This window comes from Sphaeramia orbicularis, chromosome 11 (assembly GCF_902148855.1).
Source record: "Sphaeramia orbicularis chromosome 11, fSphaOr1.1, whole genome shotgun sequence".
NCBI classification, from domain to species: Eukaryota; Metazoa; Chordata; class Actinopteri; order Kurtiformes; family Apogonidae; genus Sphaeramia; species Sphaeramia orbicularis.
Window position 1 is genome coordinate 16,367,070 of NC_043967.1, and position 25,415 is coordinate 16,392,484.

At 39.3% G+C, this 25,415-nt stretch overlaps 1 protein-coding gene across 3 annotated transcripts in view; it reads left to right on the plus strand.

The window, feature by feature from the left end:
* Positions 1 to 341: 341 nt before the first annotated feature.
* tax1bp1a (Tax1 (human T-cell leukemia virus type I) binding protein 1a) overlaps positions 342 to 25,415 on the plus strand; it is a 32,301-nt gene continuing 7,227 nt past the window's right edge. The window contains exons 1-13 of one of the 3 annotated variants that reach the window (XM_030147101.1): positions 343 to 564; positions 1,637 to 1,851; positions 5,004 to 5,106; positions 7,136 to 7,326; positions 7,918 to 8,073; positions 13,095 to 13,243; positions 13,508 to 13,598; positions 13,691 to 13,876; positions 14,585 to 14,836; positions 15,017 to 15,208; positions 15,311 to 15,383; positions 16,451 to 16,935; positions 23,206 to 23,292. In XM_030147101.1, the coding sequence (XP_030002961.1) occupies positions 1,663 to 1,851; positions 5,004 to 5,106; positions 7,136 to 7,326; positions 7,918 to 8,073; positions 13,095 to 13,243; positions 13,508 to 13,598; positions 13,691 to 13,876; positions 14,585 to 14,836; positions 15,017 to 15,208; positions 15,311 to 15,383; positions 16,451 to 16,935; positions 23,206 to 23,292 (2,154 nt within the window). In that variant the 5' untranslated portion in view covers positions 343 to 564; positions 1,637 to 1,662. Of the gene's footprint in view, positions 565 to 1,636; positions 1,852 to 5,003; positions 5,107 to 7,135; positions 7,327 to 7,917; positions 8,074 to 13,094; positions 13,244 to 13,507; positions 13,599 to 13,690; positions 13,877 to 14,584; positions 15,209 to 15,310; positions 15,384 to 16,450; positions 16,936 to 23,205; positions 23,293 to 25,415 lie in introns of all 3 variants that reach the window. The other 2 variants (XM_030147099.1, XM_030147100.1) reach the window with 2 other exon arrangements.

Sequence of the window (25,415 nt, forward strand, 5' to 3'; positions counted from 1 at the left end):
GGCGGGATATCCTGTTCTTTTATTTGTCAATGCCCTTTAGCTTCTACAGTGTATATTATGTGATGTACTGCATGGAAAACTCAAAATCTGTAATATTAAAAGATATTAAAATAAATCTGAGGGTTATGTATGTATATGAATAGTTTGCTTTAGAGGTAAAAATTAAGATTATCTCCAGAAATAAACGCCGGTACTGGTTTAAATCACCGGTGAAAGGCAACAGTATAGAATCAGTTATGTAATTTAAGTAACTTTATGCATTAATTGCACTCTTTTGAGCTGCAGAGACATCTCATTTTCAGTCGTTAGCTTCCTCAGCATCCTTGTTGCCACTCAGCATCCCGGAAGTTCAGCATCATTTGCTCCTCCAGGAAGGGACGCATCATCGGCAGGGCTTTGACAACAAGAGGAACAGGGGCACAAACATCGGCCTGTCCGCAGAAATTCACTCTTAATTGCGAGTGGAATATATATATATAATGGGTACTGTTGTTCTCCATTCCCAGCCCAATTTATGCCTGTAATTTTCGCCTGTTGTTTCCGACAGCTAGCTGTTCTACAAAGGTAATGTTTTGCTAGCTAGTGACTTGACAGGACATGGCCTGTTCATAAGCTAATGTTAGCAGCCGAGCTACCGTTAATGAGATTATCCTCTGGTTAACTCAGCTAAGCTAGTTTTATATGTCAAGCTGTATCGTGTGCGCTTTATGATACGTGTACTTTGGTTTATTTTGGTTGTTATACTTCAGTGTAGCTCGTATGCAATGTTTGGTGGGTGGTTTTAGCTGAGCTTTGCTGCAAAAACACCTCATTACTCTCATATGCATTATTTCCTGTTAGCTGTTAGTCCAGGGTTAGATATATGGAAATATAGGGCGGGGTGTTGTTTCAGATCCATTCACAGTCCCGAGGAAGATAAATGGAAAGCAGCTAAATACATTTACACTCACTGTTCTTCCTCCTATCTTGACAACACCCTGTGCTCACATGGAGGACTCCCTCCTCCCTAACCTATATTAAATATTGTTATCTACTCGGGAATACTTATTATCCCAATCAGTAATAAAAAACAAAATCAATGTCATCCTTTTAGTTGTAACATTTATGCAGGTTATGAAGTTAATTCAGTGTCCTAGTTATCCCAGTTATATTTTCTGAGATGGTGAAAGAAATCTGATGATTAGTTTAGTTTATGTGGGTCCTTGAAAAGCCTAAAATAAAGTTGAATCTGCATTTTATGTCTAAAATATCTTGAATACAGTTTGAAAGGCCTTAAAATCAGGTGGATTTAGTGGTTAGCTGTTGAACTTTGTGATAGAAATGCTCAAATTAAGGATAAAGCCACTAGTCATATGAGATAAAAATCTGCTGCAAATGCTTGTCATCACCTAATATTGTTTTGTAGTCACATTAGGAACATCCCTAAAAGCTCAGTCCCAGTGCAACAGGATGTGGAATAGATCTTAAACTTGTATTTGTCTTAAATATTTAAACTTACAGAGACTTCACTGTTTGAAGCCTGCATTTATTTTTATAGCGCTTATTTGCCTTTTGGTTGGGCATACATGAACTAAATAAGTCAAGATATCTTTCCATTCAACTAAATAATATCCTGCTTGTTCTTTTTTCCTTGCAGACAAATGAAGTGACCAACAGGATACAATGTCATCGTTCCAGGTGGTGGACTCGTCACCAGGCAGCAGCGTCAGCATCATGGAAACATCCAACTTTGCCCATGTCATCTTCCAGAATGTGGGAAAGAGTTTCCTTCCTCAAGTACCCCTTGAGTGCCGGTACACCCTGACTCCTTATATTACCCCCCACCCCAAAGACTGGGTGGGCATCTTCAAGGTAAGATCCATGCACCACAGGAGCTGTAATTTTGACTGAGCTGGAAAGACAGAACAGATTAAAGACTAGTCTGTTAATCATGTATGTTACACACTAATATTTAGAGACTGAAATTATAGCCATTACTGTGTATGACAAGGTGTTTGTGACATAGATTATGTGTTAGGGTTTTATTAATTGGCCATAGGTTTGCAGATGGACCACTAACACATACATCTGCTTTAACACTAATGGCTAAGCTCTTCACTACAAGCCTAAAACCTTACCACAACCTTTAGTGTGGTTGCTCTGCCTGCAGACGGAGGAAGAGTGTACATGGTGGGCTGGTTGCAGTGGGTCTCGCTGGGGGGCAAACATTTGGTGCTCTTTATGACACACTCTGATTCTTATTAGAACCTGCTTCCCCACTCCACTTCACTTGTTCATTCCCCACTGCCTTTCCATCAGTTGTTCTCTACTTCCTGCTAACCGCCCTTTCCCCTGCTCTTTTATCAAGACCATCAAATCTCACACGTAATTAAGAGGAAATGTGAACTAGGAAACTTAATGTCTCGTAAAGTCAAAAGACAAACATTTTATCGTTGTTTAAGAACTGACTTCAAATCCACCATGTTAATTACAAAGACATAAAGACGCTGGGTTTATTTGGAAAAAGTTGATTGGAAAATGCAATTATTTTAATGCATGCTAATGAAACCTGTTTGATGGTTAGATGATGTTTCATGTTGGGAAGCATGAAGACTCTTTAATCCCATTGACGTACTTGTCTGCCTTTTGTAAGTGTTTGTAAAAAATGTTTATACATTCATGTTATCACAAGAAGTTTAGAGAGATTAAGCGTTGGATAATTTCCTCCTTATTCATGTAAGGCAAGTCATTCATGCACCAATAAGTCCTCCATTATCTGTTTTGTATGCACCATTGAAAATAATAATTAGTCATTACTTAGGGTGGGGAAATAAATTATAATAATCATGGAGGATGTCTGAAAGCCCTGATGTTTGCCTGATCAGTAAAAATTGTTGATATCATTTGAAGTTGCAACAACTAGTGTGTCTTCTTTGAGTCTTTTTGTGTTGAACTCCCAGAGGCAAAACGTCAGCACAGGAATGACTCAGGGAGAGACTATTCCTCCCTCCTTTCCTTTCACATCTACAGGTGTTACCTGTTTCAGAGACAAAGAGAGAGACTGAGCATTACAGCTGCTTTGCTACAAAGATGACTCAGGCTGCTCATATACAGTTGAGTTGAGCACAGACACCCCCTAGTGGCTGAAAATGCTCACTGTCTTCTTCAGAGGGATCCTGATACAACAGGCTTTGCTGTTAGATGATACACACAAGCATTACTCACAAAGAGCATACTATACCCTCTGATCCAGCATTTTTTTTTTTTTTTAGCTATTTTCCAGCATGATAAGGAGTTTTTCCCGTACATAGGCTGTAGATGTGGCGTATTTATTTGAGCATATTTATCTTTCAAAACTTTTAGGCTTAGTGTGATTTGGTTCAGTTGTCACACACATACCCGAACAAAACTCCCTAAAAAGCCCTGTGGAGGATTTTGGTTGTGGCATGTTTGCAGGGAGAAACCCGTTGTGTGAGTGTATAATTAACATGTCATCAGGCTGTTCCCTCACACCTTGGCTGAATGATTGATAGCTGCTTTGCCTGTGATTATTTTATAACATCACTCCTGTGCTGGAATGCTACACCATACCTAACCAAATGTCAGTCAACTTCACTCTACAATTAGCAAAATTATTTATGTCTGTTCTCTCTTAAGCAAACACACGTGAGCGTAAAAGCAGGGCTGGCAGGAGTCCATTGAGAGCCTAGCCTCTCGCTGAGATACTGTGGAGGTGGAAAGAATGTTCTTGGCCCAGCTCTCCATGCTGACAATTACCATTTGTTTTGCACGGCATAATACCCACTGTAATGGTTTGATAAAGCAAACGCTGCAATTATGTATCATTTAAGAGCATTATCAAGACCTGAAATTTTGACAAATGTTTTAGTTGCTCATTTGATTTACAGTTAAGGCTTAAAATGCTTTGCCAGACCTGTTTCATGATTTACTGTTTACTTAAATTCATTCAACTGTCAATGTGATTGTTGATATTTTTATCAGATTTAAATATTTAACAGTACAAGTGGTGTTTCTTGAGGAGGTCTATTTGTGTGTTACTGTACAAGTTTTGAGAGTTAATTTTGATATAAACAAAAGTGGGGCACCCTGAGTGTTTAGTACATCCTATAGTTTCCTGAAGCATAGCCTGCCAACTACCCGAACTGGAATCTAACACGATTACAATGTGACAGAAATGACAAACTCTCAAAATGCCTCCTTCAGAATTTTTTGAATGTATAAATGTCCTAAAGTAAAACAGCTGGGTGAGTTATCCAGAGCCTAAGTGCAGTTATGTAACGTCACAAACATGTACTACACATGTGAGTTGAAATGAGGTGTGGGTATGTGTGCGAAGGGCCTCGACAGCTCCAGTGTGTGGTTGTGAGCGACAGATTTACGATGCAGGGCCTGAGTTATGATGTTCACTTTTCCCTTTCATCATATGTCACCTAACAACACATGAAATCCATAGAATTACATCTCCCTTGCCATTTTGTGTAAAATTTTCACCTTTTTTTCTCCTCGTTCTTATTTTTTTTCCGCCCTTGTATTTCCATGTGGGTCTCTAAAAATCTCATAAGTCTGTGCGTGTGTGTGTCTGTGCGTGTGTGTGTGTGTGTGTGTGTGTGTGTGTGTGTGTGTGTGTGTGTGTGTGTGTGTGTGTGTGTGTGTGTGTACACGCATGCTAAGCTACAAAACATATACCCTCCTCCTTCTCACACCTTCACTGCCCCTTTTTTGTGTATCCAAAAGGGGCAGGGACCCGGGGAGGAAGGAGGAAAGGGGGAGGTGGTGTGAGTGGAAGAATGAGTGGACTTTAAATGTTTCCATGCTTTTCCTTGAATTTTGCTAATAATCCACTTTTCTTAATGAAGCACATTTCCTAAAAACAGAAAAGTTTCACAGATTTCTTGTTTTTTCACCCTACAGTATTATTTTATGTTTTTGCTGCTGACTTGGGCCTGTTTCTTTTTTTTGTTTGTTTTATATAGTGTTGTATTCATCTGTGTTTATGTCCTTAGGTGGGATGGAGCACAGCCAGAGATTACTACACCTTCCTCTGGTCTCCAATGCCTGAAAACTACGAACCAGGAAGTACTGTGCACAGGACTGTGGTGTTCCAAGGTATGAAAACACACACACACTATGTAAACCACTATACAGACTCAGGGTATTCCAAAGTAACTCCTCCATTTTACGGTGCATATAAAAACCAGCACTTTTATTTAATAAGGGAACACAACCGCAAACGGCGGCCTGGGACCTGAGCACCTCTCAAACCACACACACAACACACAATCACACACACACACTGAAGGCCTGCAAACTGGTTTTACTGAGCCTCTAACGGTCAGATATTACACAGTGAAAATATGAGAGCAAGCTGTGGTGTGTTAGTAGTCAGTAAAACCGGTTGGCTACTGTGTGTACTGTACTTTGTCTGTTCCAGAGGCCCAGGTTTAATACATGGATTATTTGTTTGATTTGGATCCCATTGCGTGTGTCTATGGGCTCTATAATAATAAGCTTTATTTGTGTAATGCTTTTCCTAGTGTAATATTACAACAGAGGGGAGTAACGAGGATAACGATTGTAACACAATTTTAAGGTAAAGTTAAATACAAGACAATGTGTATACATATAATGGTGTGTATAGAATGTGTTTTACCTACTGAAACCCTTTCCCCAAATTGTGTCCACTCTGCTGTGTAATAGTCACCATTTTTCAAGGACTATAGTACTGGTCAAATAATTTTTTGGCCAGTGGTACTTGTACTGCAACCCAAATATATTGTTCTTACTATTGCTGGTCTGTGCTGTTTTTTACTATTAGTGGTATTTTAGTTTTCTTTACCATTGTTGGTATGTAATTATTGGTATAATGTAAATACTGTTGAATGAGTTTATTATGATTTGGTATAGGCCTATTTGTTCATTGTCATCAGCCCTGCGATGAACTGGTGAAATGTCCAGAGTGTACCCCGCCTTCACCCATAAGTAGCTGGGATAGGCTCCAGTGAGCCCCCCTGACCCTAGTGAGGATAAAGTGGGTTCAGAAAATGAATGAGTGTATTAGTTTGAAGTTTAAAGACAGGAGTAAGTATTTGAAACTATGTTAAGTTATTGATGAGAAACGGAGGTGGGATTAAGTAAATTTTCTTCTTCCCACTCCTTTTTGAGCATAAATGAATGAATTTGAAATATTGTACCTGTATTTATTCTGTTGATTGTATTTGTTGTATGCAGGTCATTTGTGTTGTAAAAGCTTACTCACTCAAAATAAATTAATAAATGAATGAAATAATAATAATAATAATAATAATAATAATAATAATAATAATAAAAGTAATAATAATAATAATAATGATACTAAGTCAGAACAGAACAGAAAAAAAAAAGCTTTTAAATGTTCTGTTCCCACTGCTTGGAACAGCCTACAGAAGGAGCAAATAATGAAGGAGCTGGTGTCTGTTAATACATTTAGACATTTTAAATGAATGGGAAAAGGATAAATCTGGATGTAGATGTCATTGGTGGTGTTTTGTGCGTATGTTTTTAGTGTAGTGTGTTATGTATGGTTTTAGAAGTTTAGAAGTTAGAGTTTTATTATGTGTTTTATGTATGTTTTTTGTGTGGATGTATGGCTGTAATTTCTATTTTCTGTAACTTCTGCTGCTGCTGTCTTGGCCAGGACACTCTAGCGAAAGAGATTTTCAATCTCAACTAACCTTTTTCCTGGTTAAATAACGATTAATGAATGACATATAAGGTTGTGTATCGGAAAGAATCTTGTGTTGTCACGAAGTAGGGGGCACAATTCAGTATTCCGTGTTTTTGCAATACTGGTACCTTTTTTTTTTCATTTTTGTAGTTGGGAAACTAGCACATTGTGTCTCAGTTTATGTTATGTTGGAGTTGAAGAGTCAAGTGAATGAAGAAAACAAACACTGTCTCCTATGAATCGTTGCATGTGAACAATACATGCAAAATCAACACACTGTTTTACTAATAGACACAGTATCACAGAAAGTAATACTGTGATACTCAGGTGTATTGACATTTTTGTATCACATTGCTAGTAAATTAGCAAAACAAATAGGGTTAGCTTAAGTGAAGATAATTTATAGCCTTTCTTTCTTAATTTGTTTTTTAGGGTATTATGTTCCAAAGTCTGATGGAGAGTTCTACCAGTTCTGTTATGTGACACATGCTGGTGACATACGAGGCGCCAGCACGCCCTTCCAGTTCAGGTCTGCAACACCCACCGAAGAGCTGCTGACTGTTACCGAGGACGACAGTAACTCAGACATACTGGTCGTCACCACCAAGACCGGTCTACTAGAGGTAGGCCACACACAAACAGTACAAAATACAGGCCGTGGTATTTATTTTGTTTGGTTTTATTTAGATTTATCCTGGATTTAGCCCCCAAACAGAGAGTCTCACACAAAAAACAGTATCACATGTAAAACAAATCACACCAATGTAAGGGCAATAGGTAAAGAAAGTATAAAAGAAGCATATAGGCCATAATAGTAATGTTTGTAACACATGTCCCCTCAGGTCAAAGATTATGAAACTGTTTATATAATACCTTGAAAGGTATTTTCAAGAAGGGAGTGTTTTTAGGCCAATGTCATTTTACAGCTCATTCCATGCCAAGGGTGCATAAAAAGACAAAGCTTTGAGTGCATTTTAGGAAGGGGTTCTGAGCCCCTTTCTGTGTATAGCCCTCGACTTTGACTTTACCGTCTGTAAGAGTCAGAGAGAATATTCCAGTGTGTAAAGAACTCCTTAGATATAGATTTATTCCTTATGGTGTAAAATATTGAGAACATCACTTACTGAATTTTAATATTGTGGTTGTTTTAATAATTGAATTCACTTACCATTCTTACCTTTTTTTCTCTCTGCGTGCTATCTGTGGCCTGGCAGCGTGTAGAGGAGGCCCAGCAAGAACGCAGAGAGCTGCTGAAGGCCATGCGCCTCCTACAGGAGGAGAAACAGCAGCTGCAGGAGGAGCAGAAGCGACTGGCCAGGGAGAGGGAGCAGGAGAGGGAGACATGCTGCCTTCTGCGGACACACAACCAGGTTCAAGGGAGAGGGCTGTGGAACCCACATTATTTAGAGGGTGGATAATGAGGGGATTTAAAACCAAAATAATGATTGACCATTGATATGATAGAAAAAATATTCAGCAATCAGGAGTCATTCATGTGACATTTGGGTACATTCAGCACGTCACCAAACATTTAACCATCAAATATGTTCGTATGCATCAAATTGGAGGCATGCAGCCAGTTGTTTGTTTTGAGCAAAGGTAACACCCTTTAAACATTGTATAAGGTCATGTGTTATCTGTGCAAATATTCTGGAATATGCCCAAGAGCTGGAGGGATGCACCTGAAACAAAAGACTGGAAGAAGAACAATGTCAGCAGTAACTGGAAACTTATTATTATTAAAGAATTAATTGGAGAGGTGGCACCCCATGCTGGAAATAACAAATACAGGGTTTTTAAAGGGCATCAGTGAGGAAACATTTTTTATTTTCCCCACAGTTTTAGTAATCCAGTCATCATAGGTACATGGTGTTCCATTTTCCTCACATTTAAATATGAAGTTTGTTTGCATTGGCGAGGTCTTTGCTTGCACTTTGTCTTTGGGTTAATTCAGTTTTGTTCAGTATAAAGGTGGTCACACCATTGTGCTACACTTGGATCAGTCAGATTCAATGATCCTGGACCCTAGAACATGTAGAGTGTGAAAATTAGATGCTGTTTTAACGTCTAAACTGTATGTGTAATAAGAATGAGAGCAGAAGAAAAAGAAAAATGTGTTGTATGAGGCTTAATGGGTGGGTATTCAGCTTCAGTACATTTATAGCACAGATCAAATTGCATGGCCCATATTGAAAGATGCCTGGTATCGCTTCATATCTTGTGATAAAATATTTCAGTTAGACATAAATTTCATGAACGTCAGTGCATGAATAGCTTTTTAAGTTCAGCGAGTGTATACAAGTGCAAATGAGTTGAGAAATATAATTAATGATTTGAATAGAAAAGGTATTTGTACCGATACCAGTATGAGGGATTTTGAATGACACTCAGCTCCAGCTCAGTGTGACTTAAGGTGAGGCAGTTTCAGTTTGTTGTACATGTGTGTATTTGCATGTCAGGATGTGTGAGTGTGTGTGTGCATGTGTAGGGGTGATTGTGTGCATAGACGGTCAGCCTCTGTTTGCACATGTGTGGAGCCAGTTCCTCTCCAGTGATCACAGGTCTGAAAACTTCAAAGGCCTGAATTTATGAATAATCTGCGTCCATGTCTGTGAGACGCACAGAAAGCCGCAACACGTGTGTGTGAGTGCAAATGTGTGTGTGTGTGTGCGCGCACGCCAATCTTTCTCTCCTTTTTAATGACCTGACTCAGCGGGCCAGAGCGGAATCGGGACAAAATTTTCCCGGGCATCTGGCGTCAGGGACGATGCCATCGCAACCACAGAGTGAACAAACATGACGTCAAACACACAAACACACACATGCTCATACGCGTACACATTGTGCACCCCCCTGTTTCAATTTCACATTCACATTCAGGTTCTACACCACAGGGCCTCTATAATGTGCATTCACACATGCGCAAGCGAACTCACACACACACATGCACAAACACAAACACGCTCATTATGCCACCCGCTTGCAAACCCTTTTAGTCTGTGTGTGGAATGAGAGGAGGGTAGTCCACAAACCGCCTGCCTGAAAAAAGAGCCCTGCCCAGCCTCAGGGACAAACACCACTCAGTCACGCGATTCAGTGGCCACTGCTTTCTCACTGTCTGTTTCCTCTCAGTCCGTCTGTCCCCCGTCTTCATTTTCACTTTTTTCAGTTGGCGTGACAAACAGAGATGTCTGAACAAAAAACAAGTTCAAGAATAAATAATCAAAATTGAGTCTAGGTTTATATCAGTCCATTTTACTTTTTACACAAACCCATTCTTTTGTCACTCTGGTGAGTCAGATTTTAGTATTCTATGACTTATTTGATAAGCTGTACATTGGCACACAGTGCTAAATGCAGTCAATTCAGGGAAACTCAATGAAAGCATAGAGGGGTGGGAATTGAGAGGGAGGGAGAGAGGAAGGTGAAACACTTGCCAACACTTCTGTGATCTCTAATCCAGTCTCTTATCGCCCCCTAGTGCTGCTCTCTGGTTTAGGCCCAAAGTAAGAACAGGCTGCTTTGAGTTAGTCCTCTGCTCTTTTTTTTTTTTTTTTTTTTTTTTACGAAGGACAAAAGTGCCATAAATTCCACGGTAATACACACACACACGCTGTTATTACCATGCTGCTTTTCATTCAACAGGCATGTCCATCTGTAGATATATGACTTGTGTGGTAAGAGTGTGTAGATAATGTGTGTGTGTGTGAGAGCAAAGTTTTTTTTCTTTCTGTAGAGCATTTACAGTAGGTGTGTTAGCTCATGCCACGCTGATGAAAATATCCTTTGAGTTTAACATGAAAACATAAGTACATATTTTGTGGCTGCTAATTTTACGACTACACTTTTTATAAGGTCTTTATGCACTGCTAAAGTGCTTCCCAAACGCCAGCCGTAAAAATCATACAGTAATCTACACAGAGCCAAGCCCAGAGGGAGACAGGCCTGAGTGCACATTGATGTGTGCATGTGCACTGTGTCTGCTCTGGATTGACGGGTGTACTGTGTGCTGTCTGTCTCTGTATGTCCTTGAATGTGCTGCTGTAGAGTCCATCTTTCTCTCTGCAGTGTGTGTGTGTATGTGAGTATCTGTGTGCACGGTACAAACAGAAACCAGGGTGTGTGCAGAGGTATGTTGTTCTGCCATAACTAATATTCGGTATGAATGATTTAATGTGGTTTGGGCTCCACTAGCCACAAGTTCAAACAAGGACTGTCTTCCGCAGGCACACCACAAGGAGAAAACAGATCTTATACAAGCTGTTGTACAATACCGGAAATTAGTTTTGAATCATTTGTTTATAATAGACATATTTGTCCTTCACCGCATATTGCTACTGTTTGTCTGATTGATCAATTTAACTGAGTGTGTCATACTTTGTAACTAGTGATTTGTGGTTGTTAAGATAAGATAAGATCCACTGAACCCCAGAAGGGAAATTCACATGTTCCAGTAGAAGCGTGAGAAGAAAACAGATCATCAGAGTGGAACAGATATCCAGAATATCCTCGAAGTTAAACTAGATTGTGGTTTTGTTAAACAGGCAGAGCACAGTCGGGTGACAGTAAATCAGCTGAATGAAGAGAAACTCTTCAGGCGTTCTTTTTGCTTCAGGCATCAGTTTAGATTTCTATCTAATGAATGACTCGGATGCTTCCAGATAAGACACTATTTTAAGACACACAAAAATAAGGAAATGCCAACCAAGTGGATAGAAATGAGAGGCAGATACAGCCAAGGAAACTAACACCTTGTGTATACAAATGGGTTCATATGGACATAACAGACAGTACATGTTGTGTTTTATTGTAAATGGCAGTATTGAACAAAACTGCAGAACCCCAACCCCTTCAGATCCGACAGCCTGAATAATTCCTCTGTGTTGTGAATATATAAAGCAACATGTGTTTATAAACCAATTCCTTGACCCTGAAAACATACCCCCAGGATTTAGATTTATGTTTCTGTTTTGTCGTTTCTTAGGGTGGACTGGATGAGATTTCACTGTTAAGACTTTCAGTTGTATTGTCAGACTAAGTATGAATAGATCTAATATGAAAAAAAAAGTCAGCAAAACATGTGAACACCACATCTGAAGTGACATTGCTCAAAAGTGAGGTTACGAATACTATTCAAATATGGCTGATTTAGAAATGGAATGGAAAAAATGCTCATTTCCTGATCATCTTCCGGATCAACAGGAAAATGAATGTGGTGATAGATATTTTAATGCAGCATGTGATGTGTGTGTGATGTGTGTGTGTGTGTGTGTATTTTTGTAAAAGCAGTAGTTTCCCTCATAATCTAGAATGTGGATGTGGATCCAGACTATCTTCAAGGGAACAGAGATATAATAGAAAACTACCTCATGTAAGACTGTCAAGTCCAAATGTGTTGTAGATGTTGAGTTTCTGGTGTAGACTCGATTGGAAAACCCCTGCAAGGGTTTTTCCAGATGACTTGAACGGCTGTATCTGGAAAGAATGAATATTTTACAATGGATGGGATGATCTTACAGGGAAGAGTCTGTGCATATGTACAGGAAATACTATTTTAAACTACTAGATAGATAGATAGATAGATAGATAGATAGATAGATAGATAGATAGATAGATAGATAGATAGATAGATAGATAGATAGATAGATAGATAGATAGATAGATAGATAGATAGATAGATAGAATATACTCTAAAAAAAATTCTAAAAAAAAAAAAAACTCTAAAAAAAAAACTTGCTCTAAACAACTTCCTGTATACTATTGTAAACAAAAGACTTCTAGTTTAAAAAGCTGTAGAAAACTAAATGTATTGTCAGTGTACAGCATTTACACATTTCAGGGCACAGTGATTTAAAGTGAAACAGTGACTCTTCTGTTGTGATTTTTGATAGATAAGGTGCTTAAATCCACTGGTTAACTCACCATGAAGGCTCATAGTATATGTTTTATTATTATCATTACTGCACATCTTCTAATATGAATATTTCACATGTGAACATTGTGGTGATGATGATGATGGTGATGCATGATACATAGTGCAGCTTTAGCAATGCATCTGTAATTGTAGTTTTGCTGTGAGTTTTGCCATAATATCCACCCTCTTCACTATGTCCCACCATTGTATTATGCTGGGGGGCTGTGACTTCAACCATTGTCTTATAATCTCTTTCCTAGCTGTCAAGAGCAACACTCGTAACAAATAACCATTATCTCTGTCTGTTAGGTCCTCAGGTCGTATATAGAGAGTAGTTTTATGTTATTATTTTACTGGTCTGGCCCACTTTAGATCATACTGGGAGGCTGTAGCACCTGAACTAAAATGAGTTCGACACGCCTGCTGTAAACCTCCAGTGGGATGATGTAGGGTGAATATATCCTGTCTGTCATGTAGGAGCTGCTGCGCTCGTCACAGGGTCTGTCAGAAGAAAGAGAGGAGGTGAGGAGGAGGCTCACAGAGGCCACTGACCGGGTCCGCCAGCTGGAGGAGGACCTGCTGGGAGTCACCCAAAGAGGCCTACAAAAGGAGACTGAGCTTGATTGGTGAGTGGGGAATGCTAACACATACCCATCAATCATCCAAACTCATTCATTTCTGTGAGGACATGACTGCCTAAATAACTGTGTTTGAAGAAGATTTCTTTCCTGCCTTCTGCTTTCTCAACATCTTCATCATACCGCTCATCGTATATAACGGAAAGTACAAACTAAGGCCTCAAAAAACTGAACAGAACCATCACATCTGTAAGACATATGTATAAAATGTACAATCATTACCAAGCTTAGTTGAACTATTTCTTACCTCAGTCTCCGTGACCGTCTGAAGAAGCTGACCGTGGAGAGGGACAGCTTAGAGAGCCAGCTGAAGAACGAAAAGGATGAACGAGACCTTTATAAGGTGAGAGGAAGCTATTCTTGGAGAAAAGGAGCCATAAGTGAATAGATTTGTGTTTTTGTGTTGTTGAGCTGTGTATGTGATCAAATGTGTAGGCCCACCTGCGCAGCACTGAGCTCGAGAACACGAAGCTGAGCGCAGAGCTGCAGATGCTCAAGGCTGTGGAGCTCAACAGGGAGGTAACCATCGCCCAGTTTCAGGAGGAGCTGGAGAGGCTTCGGGCCTGTGTGGCCCAGCGGGACAGCCTAGAGAAAGAGCTTCTGGCGCATAAAGCAGACAAGGTAAAAGTCACCATTTCTAAATCTATAGGCAGATTTCACTGTTATCCTGTGTATTACATTACATCATTATTATTATTATTATTATTACACACTGTTCGGAAACTGAGACCAAATATGTGATATAAACATTCACAGTCTTGTGTCACTCTGGTATAACAGAAGTCATTCATTCATTTAGTCATTTAACCATACAATATACTTATTGTTCTATTTAAAGTCAGGGACAGCTGTATACTATTTTTATCTTCAAGAGGGTTCCGTGGGTGCTGAAGTCTATCCCAGCTACCTATGGGCGGGGAACACCCTAGATGTGTCACCAGTTCATCACAGGGCTTATTTAATAATAACATGGGGTGAGTCGCTGGTAACAACATTGAAAAATGAGCAATGAACAAGTGAAAATCACTGAAAACAAAGACTTGGTGCCAAAAAGAAAAGCAACATCAGTTATCTGGAATTATTTCAGCTACAAGAAAGATGATACTGAAACACATGTTCTGCGTTGCCACAATGAGAGGAAACACAACTAATTAGTTTGACCGTTTACGTCAGCACCACACAATTATATCCTCCTGAGTAGTTTTTCATATCGCAATATATATCGCAGGATTAAAAAAAATTGCAATGTCCGTTTTTTCCGATATCATGCAGTCCTGTTATGTAATAAAATCCCTAAATTCAGATGTTCTTTCTTTGCCGATTCTTTAGGCAGAGCTTTCCCGTGTGCGCGAACAGCTCCGTCAGGCCGAGGAGCAGCTCCAGGCGTCCAGGCAACAGGCCTCCCTTCTGGCCTCGGAGATCCGCGACTCAGCCAGCGCCCGTGACCACACAATGACCGAGTTGTACCGCGCACGCGTGGAAGCCGACAAGCTCCGAGCCAGTTTGGCCGATGCTCAGGCTGAGTGCCAGCGCATGGAGAGTCAGCTTGACCGCATGAGGAGCACCGCACAGAAGGAAGTGGTTAGTGTAAAAACGTCCTCAGATTTGATCTCCATCTCACTTTTTATGGATTTTAAATTTATGAAGAAGTCCAGCTGTTTTGACAGAACAAGGGAGCCGCTGCAAATCTGGTGGAAAAAGTCAAATCCTCAGCTGAAGCAGATCTCTTATTTTGCTTCTTTTTTTTTTTTCCTGTTCCAGGGTGTTGGGACCTCTGGGGAGGTGACGCCCAGTCCGATGGTGGTATCAGAGGCTGAGGTGGAGCTGCAAAGAGAGGTGGAGGAGCTGAAGCTGCGTCTCCACATGGCTGCCGAGCACTACAAGGAGAAGTACAGGGAATGTCAGCGCCTTCGCAGGCAGGTGGCCAAACTGAACACGAGCGAATCACAGGGGGTGAGGAACCAGCAGGAGACATTCCAATGAACTCTCAAAAACACATACAATACAAATTAGTATCACAACAACAAATAAATACTGTTGATGATGTGTTTTTAGGAGCCAAAGAGAAATGTATCTACTGAGACAACGCTGGAGCCACTGACCCCCAGTCCAGAGTCCCCCACAGCAGGTACACACACCAAAGTACAAAAAAATAGACGTATTATATAGTTTAGTATCATAGATTTTAACTTAACAACATACAAATTTGCATGTGTGAGCAGCTCATCAGGAATGAAGCTTCAGTTTTTCGTAGTTTTGTGGATGAGCTACTCGCTGTAATGGCTTTTTTTGTTGTTGGTATTTGACTAAAACTATAAATTTTTCCACAGTTTTAACAAAACGGCTCAAAGGAAAACAAAACGAATCATCAAATGGAGTCAACATGTAATTCCAGTATTGTGAATGAAAGATGATGATCCCTGCTTTAAAAACCGTTATTTCTAATGCAAACATTTTGTATGGTGCCTGAAGAAACTGCTAAGTCTAACGTCAGATAACTGCTATACTATGATGTAACATCATATTCATTGCTATGGTCTGTTTTTTAATGATATGAAAGTATAAAAATATAACTTTTAGGCCCAAATGAGCCTTTTTTGTGTCTTTTTAGTCAAATTTGCCTTTATACTCGTTTTTGCTTTTGCTCAAGCTAGGGTTTAGTTTTGTTGAAGTTCAATACATTTTTTCCAGTTCCCAAAATGTATGATAAATTACGGTACACGCCTTGAGTTTTTTGCATTTTTATATTCAGAGCATGGTCATAAAATAAAAATTAATCACAACTTAAAATTGTCTGTTAACATAAATTTGGTATCGATTGTCACTAAACAATACTGGCTTTCTTTGATCATAAATGGTACCTAAGCAGTTTGGTTTGTACCAGTAGTTTGATACCCAGCTGTAGTTAGACTACGTTGGAAGTAAAAATAGTACAACTGTAATTCAAAACAGATAAACAGAGTATAATGAATTGCAAATCTCATAATTCCACAATTTCTTCACGTTGTGTTGCTGTTGTCAAGCTCAGCATTTCATTTTCTCAGTTGAAATATTTGATATGTTGCTTGTATTCTGTTGTGAATAAAAAATAAGTTTATGAGATAAGGAGATTATAACATTTTACATGGTTCTCCAAGCTTTTTTTGGAATTTGTATTGTATATAATTGTCTGTGTTCTATTTTGTATTTTTACAGGGAATATAGCAAATGCAGTTCTTCAAGAATCCGCTGAGATGACAATCACCCCTGAGTTTTCCACACATAAACCCCCCTATTTCGGCACAGACAAGAAGGAAAAGCCGGGAGAGAATAATCTGATGGAGAGGGCTGAGGTGGAGGCTGAAAGAGACGGGAACCGAGGAGAGGAGAAAGACGAGGAGGAGAAGAGGGAGAGCCTGCCAGAGGAGAGTCTGAGGATGACGAGCTGGGTGGAGGTGGAGAACGAGAGGCCGAGCACCAAAGAGGGCGCTGAGGTGGAAGGAGCAGCAAAGCCCGAGGACATCACGGACAGTGTGGAGATGGAGGATGGAGTGAAGGGGAGGAGCATGGGGGAGGCTGAGGACGAGCAGACCCGCTCAGTGGAGGAGGAACTGGCTATGATGGAAGAGAAGTGGAAGGAGCAGTGCGCCATCAATGAGACGCTCAAACAGAGGCTGGCCAATGAGGAGGAGCGATTCAGAGTGAGACGCACACAGACACACAAACAAACACAAAACAGCAAAAGAAACAGCGGAGGGACATTCCTCCATTTTAAGAAAACATACCTACATTTGTCTTAATAAGATACAGTATTCCAGATAATACTGAACCGGATTTAAAGGCCCAGTGAGTCAGACTTAGGAGGACTGAACTGCAGAGTTTAGTTGCACCACCATGTTCTCACAGTACTTGACAGGCTAGTTTTATCTTCTCGTTTATTGTCAAATTCAGTTTTAAGATGATTTACTGTCATTAAGTTCTTATCCCCTTATCTAAAAACCACAGAACAAATTAACCCCCTTAGACCCAACAATGCATTTTTGTCCTCTGTAGAGGACAAAAGTTTCACTGCTTTACTTTAAAAAAAAAAAACACTGTCCACAGCAGAGGACATTCCATAAAAATGTTTCTGGAAAAATGTTGCATTATGTTGTTAAGGAAATGATTTAATGTTAAAAAAAAAAAAAAGGTCAAAACTTTGACTTTCCTGGGTGTCAGGGGGTTAAATAAACACTGCCACCATAGGTAAAGGTTAGAAATGTTCATTTGGTGGCAGTCTGCAGATGTCCCTGAATATTACACACTGAGTCATAAACCATAACAGCTTAAATAACAGGTTTTCATAAAGTACCAGTGGAACAAAATTGCTTTCTTTGAACATGCTTTGTGTAAATTTTAGCTCTTGTTTTATTTTGTTTTCTATTTTGTTAATTTTTCAGTGGCTAAGACATTGTAGTTATAAGAATAGTATCCAAGCAAGTTTTTTTGCTTCTTCATACTATACAATTTGGCTATATTTAAGAATGTTATCTATCTATCTATCTATCTATCTATCTATCTATCTATCTATCTATCTATCTATCTATCTATCTATCTATCTATCTATCTATCTATCTATCTATCTATCTATCTATCTATCTTTCTTTCTTTCTTTCTTTCTTTTTTTAATGTGGCTGTTTGTGCCTGAATAATATGTATGACAGTTGATGGTTGCATAGGTATTTGGAAATGAAAACATAGCTTGTATTTTTTTCATATACATTTAATGATCAAGTAACAATGACTATTTCAATCTGTAGTTAATTTTTTCGTATTTTCTATCTAACATTACAACATAAAATCAGAAAAAGTTAGGATGATATGGAATATGAGCATAAAATATAAAGCAGTGAAGCAATATGAAGACAACATATACTTGCCATAGACATATGGCATATGGTGGTACTGCATGCCCAAAAAAGTTGGGATGGAGGACATTAAGGATTAGTAATGGGATAAGCCCTTGAGGTTGATGTCAGCAGGTGATTTAATTGTGGTTTGGTGCAAAAGTAGCATCAGGGAAAGATCTAGTCCTCCAAGCAATGATCATAAATTCCAATACAAGAGAAAATCATATAGTTTTTACCCTTGGCCACACTGGCCGCAGGGTATTGTCATCAGTTGGTCGTCCGTGTGTCCGTCCGTCCGTCCGTCCGTCCGTCCAAAAACTTTGGCATGCACTGATAAGTCAGGCCACTGGGTGGCAGTAGTGCTCCTGATTAGTCAGGGGGTTTCAAGTGTGTGCACATTAGAGCTGCACAATATATCATTTGAGCATTGTCCTCGCAATGTGCGTGTGCGCAATAGTCACATCGCAGGTCCTGTGATGTAGGAGGCAAATGAACTCAATGTGTTCTCTAGTTTCAGCCTGGGTACCTGACACACACTACGCACAGCATTCCACCAATCACAATCCTTCTTAATCAGTTTTCGCCGAAGCAGACCACACCCCTGTACATGGATGGAGTTGCTGGTAACACCATTGAAAAATGAACAATGAACAAGAGAAAATGACCGAAAATTAAGACTTGGTGCTAAAAAGAAAAGCAACATCAGTTATCTGGAATTATTTCAGCTACAAGAGGGATGATACTGAAACATGTGTTCTGCGGCGATAGTGTCTTGCACCTGTCACCACAACGAGAGGTAACACAACTAGAGGTAACACAATTTGTTTCACCATTTACGTCGACACCACACAGCCATTATATCCTTCTGAGTATTTTTTCATATTGCAATATATACCGCAGGGTTAGAAAATCACAGTGTCAGTTTTTTCCAATATCATGCAGCCCTAGCACACGTTATGTTATAAACATAGGAAGGGCTTTGGATATTTTACATCTGCATACCATAATTTGCAGATTCAAAGACTAGTGCTAGGGTGTAAGATGAACACTTTTTCCAAGTCATTTTCTTGCCTCAAAGGTATCTATGATGGATGACAATGCACTGCTATTTACAGAAGCTGACTAGACAAAACTCAAAAATATAAATACACTTTCTTCACTCTATCTGTAAAGAAAACAAGCTGAAGTAAATTTAGACACAACTGCTTTGAGGCTGTGGTCACATATACTCACTCAACACAGTCACAAGCAGTGTGAGTGCTGATGTTTACGTTATCTTTCTCCTTTTTTTTGTTTCATAAAACTAGAGCTGGAACTTTTATTTAGTTTTATTTCTAATCAGCCTAATAACTAATGAATCTACTAAGTGTTCATTTCGATTAGTAAAAGGTTAGTAGCTCAAGGAGGCATTTTTAATTAAATATTTGGTTTTCAGAAATTCAAACACATAAATAGAAAAGGCATCAGGATGTTAAATTTGCTACCCTGTAGCCTGTAATCGTTGTGCCTTTCTGTATACCTTTATAAGTGATTGAATTAGTTAAGAATTTTTTGTTAAAAAGGACTAGGTTCTTTTAGTTATAAAAATGATACCAAATCCTATTAGACAAATGTCATACAAATAATCCTGTCACTGGTGAGTAGAGGGAAGGTGTAGCTACTAGCAGTACTTACAATACACTGACTATATAAGGTATAGACCATGTATGGTACACACTGGAGGAGGATTGTATGTTTATATAATGATAACAATTCCATTTGGTTCCAGGTTTTCATGATGGTTTACCTGAGTATGCGTAACATGCATGGATCTGCTGTGGTGTATGTTACATGGGTGTTCATCAATGAGAGTGTTATAGCTGCTTATGTCTGTATGGATCTGTTGCATTTTGCGTGCGAGAGTCTGCCAAACTACCTACCAGCGTTTAATCTCCATGAGTGAGTGTGTGTTTATCAGCTCTGTAAATAAGGTTCTGCCCTGGCTTTGATAGAGTCTCCTTTCTGAGGCGATTCGCCCCGGGGCCCGAGCTGCTCTTAATGGCTCGGAGACTGACAGGAGAGGCGGCCGCAGAACGCCATGCTTTACGGCTGTTTACATCAGCCACCCGGAGGAGGGAAAGGAAGAGACGGAGGGAGGCAGACGTGTGTGTGGGTGGGAGTCGGGGAGGCGCAGAAATACACTGATGCAGGCTCCTTTCACCTGAACTTAACCTTCTAATGCTTGGCCGTAAATCCATGAAAGAGGGGGAGAGGACAAAAGGAGATGAAAGAGAGTGAGGGGAGGAGGGGGGTAAAGAAGCATGCAGAATTTAAGACTGAAAAAAGCAGCACAGACATGAAGCAGAAAGAGAAACCGAGAGACAGGAGGGGATTTGGAACCTTTGTAATGTGAAATGAGAGAAGAGCAGGCAACTAGCCATGTAAACTATCCCACAGGGTCAGTCCTGTTAGAAAGGAGGAGATTTACTGCGATCCCCTGGTTTGCTCCAGAGCTGTACTGCTCCCTCGCGCTACAGACCTGGTTCTGTGGCTTTAGTTGTGTGTTTTACAGTAACAACCACTGATGTGATGGAGGTTTAATAAATCTCAATGACCAGATATTTAGTTCATGTTTGCCCCAGTGTTTGCCTGCTCATACTCAGTTATATCACACAAGTAGAGTGAAAGTTAAAGGCTCCGCTTTCCAGTCATTGTAGTAGATGTCAAATTTGTACCTAAGATAATTACAGTCAGGGCAGTCTACACTGGTAACTAAAAATAATCAGCACATTTCAATTAAATTAGAATAATACACAAGGTAGGTCTCAGTCCTCCACAAAGATGGTCCTCATCTGGGTTGTACTGTTTTTTTTATTCTTCACCAGAATGGAATAGAATTAGGGATGTAAACAGTTAATCAGCTATCAATTAATTGTTAATAAGAATTTGCTCAATTAAATTATTAATTGTCGGTTAATTGCCCTTTTCCACATCTTGTCCGAAGACTGCCGGTTTATCCGCGCTGCGATGCCGCAGCTGGGATACCCAGGCGGCAGCAGTGGCATCTCGCTCCATCATGCCAGTGATGCAAACTTAGAAATGCCCATTTCTTCTAAACTGCCCCTCTTCAGATCCATTTATTTAATTGAATTTTTCTGCAGAATTTATTTAATTCTACTACATAAATGTCATTGCCTGTACTGTAGCCAATGGTAAAATAAATCAATCATTAAGGAATATGACGTGCTTTTTTCATGAAGTACATAAATAATATTTAGCTTTTATTCTTATAGACCCTATAGAAAGAGAAATTCAGGTTCTCAGGAAAATCACTGCTTAGCAATTAATCATTAATCGATTGATAAGGTCAACCAATTAACAATTAATGGATTAATTGATCATTTGTATCCCTAAATAGAATGTTTTCATTGTCATTGGAACGAGTACATTACGGGAAATTTGTAGGAGATAGAGCACTCGTTTAATATTTTTGTCTTGTTGCATGAAATCCACAAAAACAGATAAGTGTTCCTGACCTTGGTCCTGACCATAGTAACTTCAGATTTGGTATTTACACCTTCTTTTTACAACTGTCTCTTTTCTATCCGAATCAAAAGACTAAAAATCTACTTTTTGGAAATGATCTTCAGAAATAAAATGCGCTAAATCTTACATACTTTATCAGATGAACTGGAAAACAAATGGCAGAAGTGCTGGAATACTAATGTTATAACATATATGCATGGGTTTATATGTATTTACATAACAGATTTATAAATTTTACAATAGAAGGAATGTGAAAAGTTGATGTACTTTAATGTGCAGACAGTGTTTTGAAGTAGAACTGGTAGGTTAAGGATAAACAATTCTTTCATTAACTCATAGCAAAGCCATCTTTAATCAACATAGTCAAATATTTAACCACTGTACATGTCTGTGATCGGCCAAAATCTTCTGTCACAAAGTAGATTTCCAACAGCCTTTTGACAGATGTGTCCTGTCAGACCGATGGAATTACAATATGCTGAAAGATTAGTATGGAATTGTTCAGGGTTCATACGGGTGCCTGAACTCCTTGAAAATGCTTGAATTTTAATGTTACGTTTTCAAGGTCTGGAAAGTGCTTGAATTTTAGTTTCAAGTGCTTGAAAGTGCATGCTATTATAACTGTGATGAGATTTATTTGTTCATTTTTAATATTAGGGTCTGTCCGTGCTATCTGCATTACATTTTGGTGTCCCCGTTACGCGGTAACATGTATTTTGTCATAGGCCTTCTACGGTTACCGCGTAATGGGGACACCAAAGTGTAATGCAGATAGCACAGACAGACCCATTAACTCTGACAGGTTAGGTCAGCAGCTTCCCCTTTTTTTGGATAAAACTTTGTCTTTTGCCTGCTGGTCAGACTTTTAGTTTACTTTTAAATATATGTACCTGTTTTATTTATCTGAAACCATCGTATAGTGTCGTTCAGCACATCTGCCATGTTCAACCTCTGACAGAAAATAAATCATCCATCCATCCATTTTCACGGGAGCCTGTCCCATCTACTTATGGGCGAAGGCGGGGTACACCCTGGACATGTCGCCACTTCATCGCAGGGCTGAACATATAGAGACAAACAATCACTCACATTCACACCTATTTTAGATTAACCGATTAACCTATCTGTGCATGTCTATGGATGGTGGGATGAAACTGGAGAGAACCCATGCAGACACGGGGAGAACATGCAAACTCCACACAGAAAGGTCCCACCCCCGACTGGTGTTGGAATCGAACCCAGGACCTTCTTGCTATCCACTGCACCACCATGTCACCCTGAAAATAAATCATATTTAAATCAAAAATAACCTTCTGATGTCTTCACAACTAACTTATGAGGAACAGAAAATTTAAGCTTGACAAATATAGTGATTTGATTTATATTGTGATACATATCGATATTGTCTGATATGAAAAACAGTATCGCGATATGATTTTTTTCCCATATCGCCCAGCCCTAGCAGGCAAAGATCCTAATAAGATAAAGTCACATGAAATAAATGCCTTATTTTGTTACTCTGCTCTGATTTTTCTTTTCGTCTTCTGTGTGTTTTAGGTGCAGATGGCAGAGCGAGCGAGTGAGGTGACAGAGCTGAAACTGAATCTGGCCCAGGCCCTGAGGGACAAGGAGCAGCTACAGGAGGTATGGCAAAACAGCTGCACTAGGCTGAAGGAGAGGAGGTTTTCAGTATGATGGAAGTGTATAGTTTCATTTCAAAAAATCTGTTTACGTGCGGAAATTTCAACCGCGGCTGTAGAAATCGCATGTGTTTGGGTAACGCTGGCTCTCGGTCCATTTCAGTGCAAAGTCTGAGCTCACTTGTGTAACCGTTCTTTCTTTTCTTCTCACTCCCCACTAATTAATACACCTATACTTGCTTCTTCCGCCCATCGGTACAGCGCCATTAGACAGTGCAAATGCCATGCGACATGTCTGTTTCACCTTCTCAACCCTGGTTTAAATGTTAAACCTGATAGCAGCGCACTAATGAAGTCATCAAGAGAGGAGGGAAGCGGGTTGAAGGGGAGGTAGAAGAAGGAGAGGGTGAGTGCCTCTATCAGCAAAGCCAGAGCAGAGGGAGCCAGAGTCTGACACCCATTACAGTAATGAGTAGGGTACTAATGCTCTCGCTTTAGAAATAATCACAAAGGGCAGCAACAATGTAGAGAAAAACTTCAACTCTGGGCTCCAACTACTTACTTCCCATGTGGTTCCAACTGTAAAAGTGCATAATGGAAACACTGAGTGAATGTCTTGGATTACATCTCACTTCTCAAACAGATAATGATGGTGGGTCTTTGTTTATAAAATTGATTCTGAAATAGGTTTTAATGAAGAACAAAGCAAAATGGGATTTAAACATAATAGCAAAATCAGGAAAATATGAGAGTTTGAAAATTAAAGTGAGATATTACACAGAGTAAAAATAAAGCAGTAATGTAATATACTTCAGTTTAATATGTTTTAAAACAAAGGGGGTTATTGTTCATGGGCATTATTAAATGAATATAAGAGGATAAGAAGAATACAGAACACCAAGTTGATGAAAAAATGCTTTGACATTTCAGTCCCATTTGGATCTTCATCAGCTCAGAATGTTTGAAGAATGAAAAACACACACATCAGATTCACCAAATGGGTAAAAAAAAAAAAATCTCTACTGCAGGATGACAGGTGTAGTTAACCACGTCAGCTGGCCTGAAGCAGTTCATGGTTCAGTGAAATCCATAGAAGACAGTACAGAAAGTAGAAAGTAAGAGAGTGTTTTTTGCTGTAATTTGCTTCATTTTATTTTATTTTGTTTCTTTGTATGTTTGAAATAAATAAACAAAAAAACAGAAATGCAAAAGCTATAATTAGCATTCATTGGTTACATGTTGGGTTTTTTATGTTTTGTTGTTTAATGTGCAAAACAAAACATAAAAAGTCTTCAGTTTTTTGTTTAATGCCTTATGTCAGCCCTGCGATGAACTGGCAACATGTCCAGGGTGTACCTCGCCTTCACCCATAAAGTAGCTAGGATAGGCCCCAGCGACCCCCATGACCCTAGTGAGGATAAACCCGGTTCAGATAATGAATGAATGAATGTTTAGTGCTCATTTACTGAAGTATATTTTGATGTTTAACCATGTCACACCTATAAATTGTTCCTGCTGATTTGAAATATGATCATAACAAAAATATTGCTGATAATTGTTACGATAAATGTCAACTCAATATTTATTTGAAGCTTAAGAGCCTTTTCCTCCTGAATGAGAGGTGAAGAAACCCTGACAGTTACTTAAGGTTATTTATGGTCAGAATGTGCCAGATGTTTCCAAATTCTGGAGGTAGAACATTTAAAACAATTAGAATGATTTTTTAAAATTTCAGCGTCATTTGTCAGTGCCATTTTAATTCTTGCTTAATTTGTTACGTCTATAACTACACTGAACAAAAATATAAACGCACCACTTTTGTTTTTGCTCCCATTTTTCATGAGCTGAACTCAAAGATCTAAAACTTTTTCTATGTACACAAAAGGCCTATTTCTCCTTCATATTGTTCATAAATTTGTCTAAATCGGTGTTAGTGAGCACTTCTTCTTTGTCCTTTGCTGAGATAATCCATCCACCTCACAGGTGTGGCATATCAAGATGCTGATTAGACAGCAGGATTATTGCACAGGTGTGGCTTAGGCTGGCCACAATAAGAGGCCACTCTAAAATGTGCACTTTTACTGTATTGGGTGGTCCAGGGGGGTCAGAAAACCAGTCAGTATTTGG